At 35.3% G+C, this 15,754-nt stretch overlaps 1 protein-coding gene across 4 annotated transcripts in view; it reads left to right on the top strand.

Moving 5' to 3' along the window:
• Positions 1–15,283, top strand: part of PAPOLA (poly(A) polymerase alpha) — a 49,215-nt gene extending 33,932 nt beyond the window's left edge. For 2 of the 4 annotated variants that reach the window (XM_064512104.1, XM_064512108.1), the window contains exons 16-22: positions 2,989–3,110; positions 4,857–4,999; positions 6,310–6,410; positions 7,531–7,751; positions 8,125–8,190; positions 10,875–10,952; positions 13,096–15,283. In XM_064512104.1, the coding sequence (XP_064368174.1) occupies positions 2,989–3,110; positions 4,857–4,999; positions 6,310–6,410; positions 7,531–7,751; positions 8,125–8,190; positions 10,875–10,952; positions 13,096–13,191 (827 nt within the window). In that variant the 3' untranslated portion in view covers positions 13,192–15,283. Of the gene's footprint in view, positions 1–2,988; positions 3,111–4,856; positions 5,000–6,309; positions 6,411–7,530; positions 7,752–8,124; positions 8,191–10,874; positions 10,953–11,101; positions 11,204–13,095 lie in introns of those variants that run through there. The other 2 variants (XM_064512105.1, XM_064512107.1) reach the window with 2 other exon arrangements.
• Positions 15,284–15,754: the final 471 nt, after the last annotated feature.

Below are 15,754 nucleotides of genomic sequence, written 5' to 3'. Positions count from 1 at the left end.
TTTTTTTTTTTTTACTGTTTTTAAATTTTGATAATGTACTTGACAGACTACAAATTTTTATATGAAAATTGTGCTCCAGCTTTCACTTAAGATTTTGAATCTGATCTACTTATACTAGTTTCAAATCACAAATTTATCCAAATGTGCACAATTTTAAATGGAGTAGCATTTCACCAAAATAATCTTAAACTGATATAAAGATTTCTGTTTAACTTGTAAACAAAATTCCAAAGCAACCAAGTGGCAAACAACTTCTAAATTTTTGTCATGTGTCATCTTTCATTGTTTGTGGTGGTGGTATAATTTTAATTTTATATTTTTACATTTTTAATTACAATTTATAACTTTGTTGTTGTTGTTTTAATCCTGTAGTAATATTATTTAGTTGTGTATTTTAGTAACTATTTTAATTTTTTTCTCCCTCATTTGTATTGACAGATGAAAAGACTTAACTTGAATGATCATGACCTTCAGAGGTTATATTCTTGTAAGCCTTGTAAACAGGGTGGGATTTTTATATCTTAGTGACACTTGATTCTGCACGATTTTAACAAAAAGGCTTTAGTGAAGACTAATTTGAGAAGGATCTGAGATGAAGAAAATGCCAATTAAGAACTCCAGCAGTCCTTTTCTTGCTGCATTTTTCCATTGCCGTTGAGTTTTGTGCAAACTTTAGGGAAGAGATGCTTTCCAATGTACAATAGAACTTTCCAGTTTAGAGATTGCTTTTGTGGACCTTCTCACTTACATCTGTAGGAGTTAACTGGTTAATTAGATATCTAGCTTGAAAACTTTTAAGGTTTTAGTTCTTGAATCTAAAATTAACTGTAGTAAATACTTAAGGTTTTCACAAGTATCCTGCAGCTCTTTTGTTCCTCTTCCCTGTTGCTGGGTTATAGGAAAAGGCTCAGATTTTTCTGCATCTTCGGAATTCCTAAATCTGTTTCTGCCTTCTATTTCCAGTATAGCTTAATTGTCTGTGTCTCCCTCTGCCTGGCTCCAGTGCAAAATCCTTCAAGCTTAAGCTTGCTACCATAAGTCACCAACTGGTCATTTTATGTGTAGCTGACTTGCAGACAGAAGTAATTGTTTTGAAAATGTGTGTATCTATACAGTTAGTGTATAAACACTTGAGCCCTTGCTGCTCTTGCCCTCTCCCTATTATTTTTTTCTTACCCCTGCATTAAATCTCAGCCCTTCACTAAGTATGCATATTAAATGTGTTGATGGAGATAAAGAAATATTGAATATGGTGCATAAAGAAGAATTAAAAGTTAAATATGAAATTTTCAAATGTCTTCTGAAGTTTGCTAAATTCTTTCTCCTTCTCCCCCTGCCCAGTTCTACTTAGAATGCAGGTGACTTGTGTGATGAGGACTGAACTATCTGCATTTTAGAAAAAGCTAAGAGTTGCTTGAGTGAATTTATACCAGAAGGTTAGCTTTGCACAGGGAGCTGTAATGACTAATACATAAATTCACTGTGTAACTAGTTACTGTACTCTCTAAAATCAATGACCTGAATATTTCCCTTTTTCACACCTTGTGACTGTTTTAAGAGACTTATTCTGAAAGTGAGATCTGATATGCCAGCAACAACTACAGAGATGATAGACAATTACTTTTTGCAACTCTGATAAGAAATTTCTAATGTTAATTTTATTCTTCCAAGAGCTTAAAATTACATTGCATTTTCAGCAAATGTGTTCTGTTGCTTTGGTTTGAATCATTCACCTCTGACTAGTTAACCTGTTCAATGATGCTGGACCTTGGGAACTTGAACAGATTAACATAATTACTTTTGGGGGGAACTCTGGCATAATTGTAGTGATTAAATTCCTCCAGCTTTCTTGTAAAAAGAGTTGGAAATTGAGCATTTATTTACTTAGGACGTATTATCTTGAAACTTCAAGATTTATAGGCACTTTCTAAAGGTCTAGGGGGGACTGTTCCCTCCCTCCCTGCCCGATTCACTAGCTTAGTTTTGCAGTATGACTGCTTGAGCTGAAAATGTGTGTTTGCTCTGTCTTTGGAGTAGATCCTAAGATTCTACCAAAACTAGCTGAAGCATTTTCAAGAATGAAATTAGAGAGGAAATAGCGTGCTTCTTAGTAGGAGGAAAGAGGGGACAAAAAATTCTTCACCTCCTCCTATTTGTTTGAGATTTTTCCCTCTGTTTACAGAATAGACAGTGAATAAGGGAGATAAAAACAAAAACTTAGATTTCTAAGATCTACAGAACACTTCTATTGTTTATACAACATCAAACAAAACTGTGGCAGATGTATAGGAAGTCGGTGCAAAAGAAGACCAAACAACTTTTCATGTTTAAATGACTTTACTTTAAACTCAAAAAGTCAGCTTGCAGTGCCGTTTCTTTTCCAGCACTAACCATGTTGATTCACTATAGAAGCAAGTGTTCCGAAGTGATGAAGAGAAACAGTAGACAATTAAAAAAAAAAAAAAAACCCTTAAATCACTTTTGTGTAGAGACTTAATGGTATCTAAGTTGCCTGAATAATTTGTAATATATTAGCTGGCACATTCAGCTTCTGAATTAGAACCCATTTGCTGTAGGAGCTGCGTAAATCAAAATTGGATCTACAGTGAAGAAAATAGTTTTATGTAAATACTGTAATTCTTATGAGGAAGTCTTATTTCTATCTCTAGTCTGTTCGAGATGAAATGAGGAACTAGCTTCAGCTCTGATACTGTTAAAACCTTTTAACAATATAGTTGAGAGAAAACTGCATGTTTTCATGAAGTTTTCTTGGAAAATAAATCATGTGTTTCCAAAGTAGTGCAGTGGTGGTTGTGCTAGTAGTGCTTGGAGAGTAAACAATTTGCTGTTTTCCTTCAGAATGAGGAAAAACCATGCTTGCTCCTGAGAGTGATAATTATTCTGAAATGCAAATAATTTCTTCCTGAACCAGTAAGTGCACTTTGCAAAATGTTTCAGTGATGTCTTAATGTTCTCCTAATTGTGTAGTTTATAGGCAAGCAATAAACAGCAAGATGTTTGAGATGGATATGAAGATTGCTGCAAGGCACGTGAAACGTAAGCAACTTCACCAACTGCTACCTAACCACGTGCTTCAGAAAAAGAAAAAGGTAAACTAGAATAATATTTGAGAGCAATAAAAATGCCATTGAGTAATGATTTCACTGGATTTTTTTTTTTTTTATTTTTTTTGGATTTACAAATCAAATAACTAGAGACACTTTGAAAACTTAGTTTTTTCTGTGTAAGCAGTATGATCTAATGGACTATGGTATATACGTACCAGATGTGCTAAGTATAATACTGGATTTCCCAGAGCATCAACACCATGGAGTATAATAGTATATTTGGTCCTATTTTTTTTCACTCTTAAGATCACTGGCTGAAATTTATCATCTTCTGTTGGCATTCCTAAACTGAATGGATTTAAATCAGTTTAAGAATGAGATTTTAAAGCAGTGTTGTTATTTTATCTTGGAAGTCATCTAAAGGAAGAATCTATAACAATACCAATGTAACTGTCAGTCAAGCAAGTCTTGTTATCTAACTTTTCCTCTTAAGTTGCCCTTATTCAGATTTTTCTGTAGGTTTCCTAAAGATAAAATTGCATGTCATTGAATAGAAGCAAAGCAGAATGTTGGACTTGTTGCTACTTCCTGTATCTAAAACGATCTGTTGCTGTAACTGAAGTTGAATATTCTTGAGAATAATTTGTCTGAAAGTGTTTTCCAGCCTGCAGCTTGGCAGTTTTCAGAATTTTATGTCCTTTTAGTTAAAAAAGTAAAAGACTTAAGTGACAGTTGGCATCTGAAAATTGCTTATTGCCCATCCAGGGTTTTTTCGCTCAACGTGTGGTATACCTGTGCAACCATACATGAGAAAAACAGGAAAAATTTTAAATAAAGCTGTTTGGATGTGATTTACTTTCAGTGGGGACAGGAGGGAGGGAGTAGAATATTGGATTTAATAATTTGGTCTTTATTTAGAAGTTCCTACCTATTTGTATCAACTTAATGGGGAAGCTTATACCACCGTTATATATTCAGTTTTAGGTGTATTTGAATAACATGTTTTATTATTAAAGTTATTTTAAAGAGTATGTTGAAAGCTTTTTTAAAGATTAGAAAATCTTGTGTTGAAACCAACTATAAATGTATTCAGCACGTTTTGGAGAATAATGCAAATATTTAATAACACATCTCTTTAAGTAGTACTATGGCACAGGAGGATTTTTCTCCTCTGCTAATGTGCTGATTATTCAACTGTGTATGTTCAAATTAGCCTCTAAATTCCCTGTATTAACTGTGATCTTTCAAAATCTAACCTTTGCTGTATTTCAGTATTACTTTGAAGTTAATGACAGCAGTATCTGTCAGCTCAAAAAAGCAAAGAAACTTTAATAAAGGTGAAAATGCAATCACTAAATACAAGGAAGAACTGTCTAATGTTTTTGAACATCATTGATGGTTCAGATAAATTGACCTTAATTGCAAACATGACCTTAATTGCAAACATGGAAATGTAAATGCTTGTACATTTGACAGGATAGTGGATTCTTTGCCTAAAAAAGGGATTTGAAAATTACCCATTCCTATTTTGCATGCTTGTTCATTTTTAGATGCTCCTATATTCAAGTTTCTTCTAAAAATGTACTTACATAAGCACATTTAAGACACGATTATGGGCTTAGTTTGCGGCGAAAGCTCGTTATGGTTAAATCTTGGGTGTGTCCCCCCAACCCCTGCAGTGAAACAGCTAACACGTAGTGTAACAAATATTCTTTCATTTGAGTCTCAGTTGATTTTTAAGCCTTTAATGAGATTAACAAACACAATTTTTTCTCTTGTGGATTGCAGCATTCAACAGAAGGAGTCAGGTTGACAGCTCTGAATGACAGCAGCCTAGACTTGTCTATGGACAGTGATAACAGCACATCTGTGCCTTCGCCTACTAGTGCTATGAAGACGAGTCCATTGAACAGTTCAGGAAGTTCTCAGGGGTAACGATGACTTTCAGTCTTTATTTTGATGTTGCTTTCTGTTCCTGAATTACTTGTGTTAAAAGCATAGAAGTACCGTGTGCATGAGATACTGCTGTTACACCAAGGTGTAAATGTACCACTCTGAAGCTTGCAGACATTTGTGTTTCCAGTTTGAACACTAGAGCAGGGCTAACGGGGGATAGGGTAGGGAGTGTGGTGTTGAACTTCAGATAAGGAGGTATGAGGTTGGATAAAGACAGGGGCTTAAAAAAAATAAGGTGAAATAAAAATTTTGTGGGGACTGCAGTAGGAGGCTGAGAGAGATAGTGAGCAGAAAAATGGTGTGTGAGAGATGGAGAGTTACATGAGTTTTGCATCAAAATGTGAGACAGTAGAGAAGTATAGACTTTCTGTCTGAGAAATCAGTAGTGCTGCTGCTATTACTGATGGTATCTGTGCAAATTAAGCCTAGGAACAAAATTTTCCATTATATTTTCAAAGTGTACATACTAATATTTATCTTAATCCTAACTTTCTGTGTTTTAGGTATCTATCAAATCTATTTGCTCATGTATGGTGTATTTCTAAGCTCTTTTCCTCTCAGATTCACTCATTTCTCTGTTTCCTACAGCTGTTTGGTATTGGATGTGTATTATTAGATGTTTAGGATAAAATACTTAAGTAGTGAACTTATATTCCTTTTGACATGTGCTCTTTCATTTGGTCTTTCTTTGTAGATGATCTCCAACACTTGGATACCACTAACCATGCTATTAAAACAAGTCTGTACAGTTATTAATCATGGTATCTAGGATATCACATTTGAAGTGAAACTTGCCCTGTATTGTTTTTAAAGTCTTAATACTTCCCTGATTCTTTGTCATGTGAAATCCAATTTTTTACTTGGGACTAAAAGTAGTAATGGTGTGTGTAAATTAAAAACAAACTTTTTATTCTAGTCCTTCTGCAGTGGTTTTGTTCCATTCTTCAGGAAAAATAACTGCTGCATTTCCCTCTGCACCTAATTTGTGCAGATGTTACCTCAATTTTTGCCTTTTTTAATGCAGCTTACTTCATACTAGTTTAAAAAGCTTTCTCTGAAGTGATTCAGACTAAATACGTGGAGTGTTTTTCATAGTGCAAATGGTAAATTGTCAAATGCTCTATTCTGTTTTCACAACTCAAAATACTGTGTTATAGCGCACCCTGCAATTTAAGTGAACTAAAACTCAACTGAAGTAACTGGTCATGCATATGTTGTCATGAAAGGCAGATCATATCCTGTAGGCATACTTACATTCAACGTTTTGTCATCTTTCTCTTTTTAGCAGAAGCAGTCCTGCGCCAGCTGTAACAGCAGCATCTGTGACCAACATACAGGCTTCTGAAGTCACTGTGCCACAAACAAATTCCAGTGAAAGCTCAGGGGGTAAGGAAAATAGCATAGTATGTTGTTTCTATTGATTTTTTTTTTTGTAAAGTTTACAGAGAAGCAATTTTTCTTTCAATTTGAGACTTTCACTTACATATGCTGTAACACTTGCTCCTTGTTTTACAGGTTAACTACTTTAGAACACAGGATATTTTGGTAGAAACCTAGGAATAATTATTTTGCAAAGCAACGTTTGTTAATTCTGTATTCTTCTGTATTGATGTTTGTCATTCACAGGAGTAGTAAAGTTTTCCTATGACCTGAGACAGATGATGTCTGTAGCTCAGTTGGTCTAGTGAGGAAAAGATGCCCACTTTCTAAAGCTGGAAGAGCTATTTTTGGATTACTTCTACTCCGTTTGTAGTTAAACCCAACAGATGGTTCTGCGCTGTCTGTAATCCATGCTCCCATGTTGCTACTGTTCCTATTTCACTAAAACAATCCTACAAATGAAGAAGATTCAGATGGAGGCAGAACACATGCTCCTTCATGATGTCTTTTCAAATATGTCCACCTACATTTGCTTGATCTTCCATATTTTCCACCTGAAAGAATAAAACTTGCTTAATTTTGCTGAAAGCAATTCACTTAATGAAAGAACAAAGGCACCTGGAGCAAGTCTTCACTTACTGCTATGGAGTTAGCTGTTCTCTTCTTTTCTTGATGGAACATGAGCTGTAAAGAGGGAGCAAGTCAGAAATTGATTGCAGAGACCAAGTGGTTAGCCTTTAAAGATGAGATCTCTCATGTTCCTGTCTTAGACGTGTAGGATGGTGGAGTCTTACTGTTTTCTGTTTTTTTTTTTTTATCATAAGTCACAGTGTATCAACGTGAATTTGTTTTTGAGCACTAAATGAAACTTAAATGGCATAACTGTTTCTGGATTTGGAAGCATGTCAGTTGTTCTTTTTTGTATTTGAATGGATCAGAAGCAATCACCTGGTAGTTATAAATGAAAAATGCAATATAATTTTTTTCTCATCCCGAGAGTCTCCCTGTGTGCACTTATTTGTTTGAGGTGGGCAACTGATGAGGTAAAGCTTTGTCATACGGAGCAAATGTCCGAGTTCAAAACTGATCTTGCTGAAACTTCTTAAATTATCTTACCCCCCCATAGGTACTTCAAATGAAAGCATTCCTCAAACTGCCACGCAACCAGCCATTTCTCCACCACCAAAGCCTACGATCTCTAGAGTTCTTTCCTCAACGCATCTATTAAATCCATCACCAAGAACTTCAGGAAATGTTGCAACAAAAACACCTAGCCCTGTCACAGCAGTGAAAAGGACATCATCTCCTCATAAAGAAGAGTCTCCCAAGAAAATAAAAATTGACGAGGTATTTAAGACTTTGAGATCATAACATACCAGTGTTCAAAATGTTAGAGAGCTGATTCTCATATTCTAGGATTCAAGTATCTGGTTTATATTCCCTACTTTGATTGTGTAGGTTCTTTATGTACTCAACTTGCTTAGGTGTTGGTATTGTTTTTGTTATGCTGATATTTGTCATATTTGACACGTATTGCATTAGCACAAATGTTTAGATGCTAAGTTCTTGTATTCTTAAAAGCAGATTTTTTTGCATTATGAGACTGTAAGCCCTTCAGCCAATCAAGTCTTTAAAAACACTTTGCCATCTTATTTTTATGTTTTTTCTTTCTTTAATTCTGTATTTTTATAAAAAGTTTCTGGGTTTGTTTGCATTTCAGCAGGATGAAATAAGTGAAGATGCTAGCTGTATAGATGTGAATGAGCATGAAAAAATGGAAACTAAGGTATGTGTGACTAGATCATATAATTTTGTTTTGATTAATTAAGACTTTCCTTTTGAAAATTACTGTGCATTCCCCTAAGGCAGTGTAACTGATAGTGTTTGTAGATACAGTGTAGGCTGTCCATTAAACATGTCAAAAGCATATGTTTTTTTTCAAAGCAGCTGTTAATATTAATGAATTGCAGCACATTGCTTACTGTCAGGCTAAGCTGAGCCTGAGTACACTGGCACACTGGACAGAGATTTCTTTGGTCATTTGCACAGTGTTACGCATAGCAGAAAGCTAATAACTTTTTCAGTCAAATATAATTGGAGTAGGGATGTGTGTGTGTGCCTTGATTTAGCTGCAGCCCAAACTCGATGAGCTTTATTCATTTGAAAAGCACTTCTATCCTATGCATTCCATTGGATTTTTTTGAATGTTAGAGTGAGAATTCTAAAACCAGGTGTGAACTTGTTCACTTTTTTATCTGTAAAGCTTTCAAATGATGGTGATGGTGTTTGAAGTCCTTCCTGACAGCAAAATTATTTTATGCAATTCAGTAAACTCTTGGTGACCTTCAGAGATTCAAGCGTGTTCCTCCAGTATCTTGTAATTCATCAGACAATTTTTCTGCTTACCAGTGAACAGGAAAGGTGGCAGGCTTTGTTTAGCCTTGTGATAACAGCTTTCTACTTGGACTGACACTGTTTTTATGGGGCGCATTTTGCTATCCTTGGGATACTCTGGAAAATGCATTGAGACATTGAGATATCTATTAGAACACCCAAGTGCTTTGGTTTAGAGAGTTTCCACACTCTTGAGTGAAGAATTGTATTTTATTATATAGTCATCTTGCAATCTCCTTGGACTCAAGACAGGTGAAGGCAAAAATGCATTTAATGCATTAATGTGTTTAATTCTAACATCCAAAATAGATCCTCTGGTTATAGATCTTTATAATAAAAGATATGAGTAATCCTGCTAGCTTTTATATTTGGTCTGCTCTCTGGATCCTGTCTCCTATAAATTCTGTTTTAACATATATGGAAAGAAGCAGAGGAATGACCAGCCTAACTAACATAAACATATTCTCTCTCCATTGAAGTGGAAGCCCTTTATTTATATGGTACCAGACAAACTAACAGGTTGTTTTCATTAGAAGGAGAATGTCCCACTCTGCAGGTTCAGCCATGCAGTCCCACTCTTTCTTGAAAAGCTCACTGTGACACTTACCTGGTCATCCAGAAAGCTGATTCAACTCATTGAAGTGGCAGGAAAACTGTTCCAGTGAAAAGATGGAGAGGTTTTTTCCCTGATTAATGAGCTGAGTTAGTTTGTATATGGTCAGATAACTGCCAGTGCTGGCACAAGGGGAGCAAGCAGGACTGAGACCTTTCTGGTGATAATGAACTAACTGCTCACCTCAGACAAGCAGTGAAACCCTACCCTTGAAACAGGTGTGATCTTCTGCACTTGACTGTTTTAAATACCTCCTTACATTATGGAGGAGAAAGTCTGCTCCTCTGCAGCCCTTTGGTACTTAACCCACTGATAATCCCACTGTTTCTTATGACCCCTGAGCAAGGTGCTTCAGCTCACTAATTGCTATAAAATCAAAGAAGCAAAACAGACTTTTTTTTTTTTTTTTTTTTCCCCCTGCCGGTGGTGAGCTGCATTTGCTCACTTGTGTAGAAGGCGACGGGGTCAGAGGGCTGGGAGAAGGAGAAAGTAGATAGGACCCTCACCCTCTTTGAGGGGGGCAAATGTTAGATTGGCTGATTTCTTGTGAAACCTTTTCCTCTCTAGGCATGTCCTTGAAATGTTTTCTGTTTAACCTTATATTCTATATCAATTTGTATGTTAACAAATGCATGTAATGTAAACGTCAAAAAGGCCGTGTACTTGCTCATTAGTAACTCTGGAAAGGGAGGTAACTTATGACTTTTTGGGTAAGAGTGGAATTTGAGTGATTAACTTCTTCTCTTGCTCCCTCTTCTCCAAACAGTTTTTTAGAGTATTGTAACAAATCCACAATCCTTCTGATTTTGAAGACTATCAGAGATATGAAGATGAGGTTGTGTGTAGGGATTTAGGATATTTGGGCACCTATTTGGTCTCCAGGGAAATTTGGAGCAGTGCCAAAATTACTTACCAAGTGATGAAGTTGATGTTCTGGGAGTAACTGTCCCAGTGTGGTTGCAGAGATAGTTTGTTTCAGTCTTCATCTTCATCTGTTCCTGAACTTGATTCAGTGACTTAAGCTTAGTTCCTTAGTATTGAAGTAGTTTGCTTAATACTATATTCGTTATAAATTCAACTGCTTTTCTACTCCTCTGTAACATTTCATATGGTCTTCCTTGATATACACTTCTTGCCTTTTATGAGTTGGACCACATGAAATGTTTTCCAAATGTATTCTACATAATAAACATAAATGTTTTAACAAGTGACAAATAAAAAGCGATGTTGCTTGTGTTGATGTCAAATCCCTGATTTGCAAAACATCCTTAGTGTGGTGACTTCTGTGCCGTACAAGAATGGGCAGTGATGCAGTCAGCCGTGCTTGCATCTTTTGATATGCTCTATCTGTGCAACTTCTAAGGCATTCTTGTTAATGGAGTTCTGCATAACTGGAGACTGCAACACTGTAGCCTTCAGAAGGGTATAAGCAAGTCATTTAATTGAGGCTTTTGGTTTTCTAGGAGCAACTTGAGACAGAAGTGAATGTTACTCCTCAACCAGAAACTCTTCAGACAACAACTTCTCTGCAAGCTCCTCAGGTACTGGCTTTAAAAATGATGCATCTATATGTGTGCTAATCTGTGGTGACAATATTGAAATTAAAATGATCCAAGTGTTAATGTACAATTTTTAATATCCATTGTATGGAAAGTTGCTTGTTGTTACTGTCACAATTTTTGTGTTTTAGATGGTCATTGATCTTATTGAATGTGCATTGTAGCTAAACATGTATGGCTTGCCATACAAACTGACCGAAGCTGGATTCGCTCTTCTGAATTGTGCCTTCAAAGTAAGGGGCTCAGTTTATTCCTTTGTGCTTTGCACATCATAGAATAATCCTTTCTAACAAGGAAACAAATGCTTTAAATAGCTGCTGTTCAAAGATGTCCTGGTAGAGGTTAAGAATGTCTGAAGTGTAACTTCAGATTCTGATATTTAGTGTGAGAAAGGTAGAAGTTCTAATTTGATAGTGTATTAGCCAGCTACATTGCTTCATTGTAGGTATTATGAGTGGAAGGAGCATTGGAGAAAAAAACCTTAAGAATTCCGTGGCATTTGCTATATTTCTGTTTCTAATATTGTAACAACTTTTCCAGAATGTCTTTGTCTTTACTAGCATTTCTAAGCTTCTCTTGTTGCTCTACTGATTGAAGTTTGATTTTGATCACAAAGCATTTTCTGCACACTTTACTCATTAAGTGATGTTTAGCAAATATATTGATTGAAAAAGGAGATACATTGCAATAGTACTAATTATATGTGTTATCAAGCTTTTTGAACTATGTGAGCAGTACTGGATGCAGGTACTAAAATTGTTTGGCTGAAATGCTAAATGTTCTACAGGCACTCTAAAGTGCTTCAGGGAAATTAGTTTCTTTATGGATCACTTAGTGTACCAAGTTTATTTCCTCTAATTGTTGAGGGATGATTTATATAAAGTTCTGTAGCTTTTACAAGATTGAGTGATCATTACTGTAGCAAAGGTAATCTGGAAACCAGTTTAGTGGGCCTCTTCTGTCATATTTCAGTATATTCATTGGCTTTGTTTAGAACATTCCTGCTCATGTTGCAGTAAACAGAAATACTGTTAAACAGCAGGTCAGTATGAACCAGAGAGTGGGCCGCTGCAGGGAGGAGAGTGGTGGGGAGGATCAGGATTGTCTAAGCTATTTGGCAGTGAATCCTTGTTTCTTTGGATTTTGCTACTGTATCAGTGAGCACTAACGCAGTTGACTTTTAAATGAAAATTTAAAACGGTCATTTTAATGCAGTTTTTCCCTTGTATCAAATGTACTTTATATAAATTTTGAACATCTATAACATAAGGAAACGATTTCTAATAAATCATGGGAAGCAATGCCTAATAACTGGACTATTGTGATATAATGGCTACTCGAAATAACATGCTGAAATGGAGTAGAAGTACTTAAGATGAAAAAAGGGGAAAAGAGAAGAGAGAACGACTAGTGTAGAAATACAGGCTTCTTTGACATGTGAAAAGTGAATGAATCATACTGAATCTAGTGTGTTCTTTTTTGTTTTGCTTCAGTTATAGCTTTGTTGAATGAATTCTGATTCTTTCAAGTGGGACAGAGCTGTTCAGACTATTGTCAAGATAAAATTCTTATCATGGTCGTCTAATACTGTCTTAGAGTTCCTCATGCCTCTTCTTTATAAAGCATTGAGAAAAATGGGAAATTTGGCTGTAAAGAGCTTTTAAATAGTCTGAAATGTGAATGTATGAAAACACATCCTTTCACGTTGGGGATGGCTTTTCATCCACAAGAGATATGGGGCTTAACACTGAGTTATTCAAAGCAGTCTTTAAATACTGAAGACACAGATCGGATAGTAGGTGTCACATATCAAGCACCCCTGTTTTATGGATATTATGCTTTATTTACAGGTTATTAGTAGGACCAACTTAATTTCTTGCACTTGTGGAAAAGAGAGAGACATGCTATGAAAGAAGCAGTTGCACAGATTTTCCTTAATAATGACTGTGTAGGCAAAGGAAATGTCTAAATCTGTACTTACAAATTGTAATTATCCTAATTTTGGTATATTCTTAAATATTCTCTTAATTATTTTGTCATTGCTGAAATCGAGTGCCAGTTACTAAAATATTTTTCTTTTGATTTTTGTGAGATTAAAATACAGCTAAACTTCTTCTCTTTTCAGAAAACAACCAGTACAGACCTTTCAGATATCCCTGCTCTCCCTGCAAATCCTATTCCTGTTATCAAGAATTCAATAAAATTGAGATTGAATCGGTAAAAACAACCTCAGGGGTCCATAAACAGTATCTGCCAACTCAACCTGTTGTCTTCTAATGCTAGAAAAAAAGGAGAATGAAGGGTGCAAGACTAGAACATGATCGCAATGGATTTAGGTATATTTTGTGCACTTCCCTTTCTGGGCTAAAATCACCACTTGATTGGAAGTCCAGGTTAGTATGTGAAGCCAGGAGTACTATTAATGTGTTAGCAACAGCTGCATTAAATATTTCGAAGGATTACTGCCTTTAAAAACATGAACACTATTTGTAGCCATATTTGACATTCTGATTGAATTTATGTTCGATGCATTGTTTCAAAAATTGAGATAAAACTGGCATAAGAATCCCTTAAATGCACTTTTATGTACTTTTTTTATTGGAGTATGACTAATTTTAGATCTTCAGCTGATACACTTTCATTTTATTGAAGAATCTCTTCAATTCTAGTAATCTGCAAATTGGATGACGTTCTGTGATATACTATACATTGAAAACAGGGTATAGAATATCTAGCTCAACTGCCATCAAGCAGCAGTAAGCCTTTAAAATGAAATGTCAAATCTTGAGGTTATAAGACATATGTTGAGAAAATAATTGGGAAGGTTTTGGTATTGGTGGGACATGATTTAAGATGTGGTCTACTTTTATTTATAGGATTATTTTAAGGTGCATACAGATCAGCAATCAAACAGCAGATAAACTTTCCTTTGAGCTAATCAATCTCCTTATACCCTTTTTGATCCCTTTACTATATTTCTTGGGAAAAGCTTTTGCGTTTAGTGGTTTTTTGTTTTTTGTTTTGTTTCGGTTTTTTCCCCCCTTTCCAGTTTGTATGCACACTATAGGACAATTCTTATATTTAAAAAAAAAAAACAAGCCAGATCCTTAACTTTGGGTTTTTTTCACTTACCTTATCACAATACCTTGTGGCTTGTAGGCACAAATTCAAAATTTTGTCCCATGACTAAAATGTTTAAGTAAATATTGTGTGCCTGTGAAAAATAACACCCATCTTGATGGCTTTTGAATCACTAAATATAAGATGATTTTTGTACACTCCATAAAAGTCCTGTATGCATTAAAAAGCTTCAAATTTTAAATAAAGGCAAAAAGATTTTTCCCCAAGAATTTTAACCTTTTTATTTTAGATGGCTCATCAGAAATAGTTTTACATATTGAACAACATTGAACTTTTTAAAATCATATTTCTTGTAAGCACTTGACATCTAGTAAGCTCTCTTACTCCTATCTTTTGTTCTGTAGTCCTATCAAAAAGATTAGTAACAACTTTTTCTTTTAAAAGAACTGAATCTCTCATGGCAAAGAACATCAGTATTTGAGGAATGTGAGGGATATCAGCAGTAATACCAGATGTAGATAACAAACTTCATGTTACTGTTACTTAGTCTGAAATAAGTGGGATGTCAAATCATACTTCTCATATTTTGATTAGCATGTTTTATGAACTCCCTTCTCCCATTGTGCTTCATCCTATTACATGTGCATCTTTCATGTTACAATTAAATTACTTACACTCTTCCCCTTATCCTTCTAAATTAATTTTCCAAAGTCAGAGTGTAGCTTATCTTTTACTTAGGCTGTGCAGTAACTGAAGGGTTTTCTTTGCCATTTGTCTAAGATGTCTAGTAAACAATACTTCTCTTTTCGTTGGCCTGTGCAGCCTGCTGTTGTCCACCCTCAAAGAAGGTTATATTAACAGTTGAAGTGTACAAGGTGTCTGTGTATTTTGTGTAGCTATGGAGTTTAGATCGAAATTGCCAGGCACAAATTTAGTCTTGTCATTTTGTTTACACATTGGAAAATCTTTTTCATTTTATTAAACGTTTCATGTAACTGCACCCAAGTTTTGCCAAGCTGGAAACTTGGAATCTTTCTGTATAGTGACTTTTTAATTCTAGTTTTCATAACCTGGAGATCAGACTGTTGCTTTCGCATGATGTACGTAGTGTCTCATGACTGGAGTTTGCTTTGTTTTATAGTATCTGTACTCCTTGTATTTTTCAAGAGCTATTTTGTAAACAGATGATGTATTTCTCCATTGAAAACACAATAAAAAACAGCACAATCCCATGGTTGACTGATTTTTCTGGATGTACAAAACTTCTTTTACTTTGAATTCAAACTTGTCTGTTAGATTTTCTGCTAATATAAAACACAATACCACCTAAAGAAATAAATACTACATAAAGGAATATTCTGTAAATAAACCTGATGTTGGATTTGGGAAGTAACAGCAGGATGTTAAGTTTTAGTCTGTTAAAGGGAAAGATTGTGTGTTGTATGGTGGGTTTGGGTTTTGGCGGTGGAATTTGTTGACAAACACCTTTTAAGAGCATCCTTTCCCTGTCTCCTGATTAAGACTCCATTTGAAAATCTCGAATTCTTTAAAGGCTGACAAACCTAGAAGAAACGCATGCATAAACAATCTGGAGGTGCATACTGTTGTCTCTAAAAGTTTGAACTAAACTTTATTTAAAACAGCAACTGTAAGTCTTGGCATCTTACACTTGCTTTCCTTGCAAGTGACTGTCTGTTCCTTAT

Source organism: Dromaius novaehollandiae, chromosome 5 (genome assembly GCF_036370855.1).
Source record: "Dromaius novaehollandiae isolate bDroNov1 chromosome 5, bDroNov1.hap1, whole genome shotgun sequence".
NCBI lineage: Eukaryota > Metazoa > Chordata > Aves > Casuariiformes > Dromaiidae > Dromaius > Dromaius novaehollandiae.
This window is presented reverse-complemented; position numbering and strand designations above follow the sequence as displayed.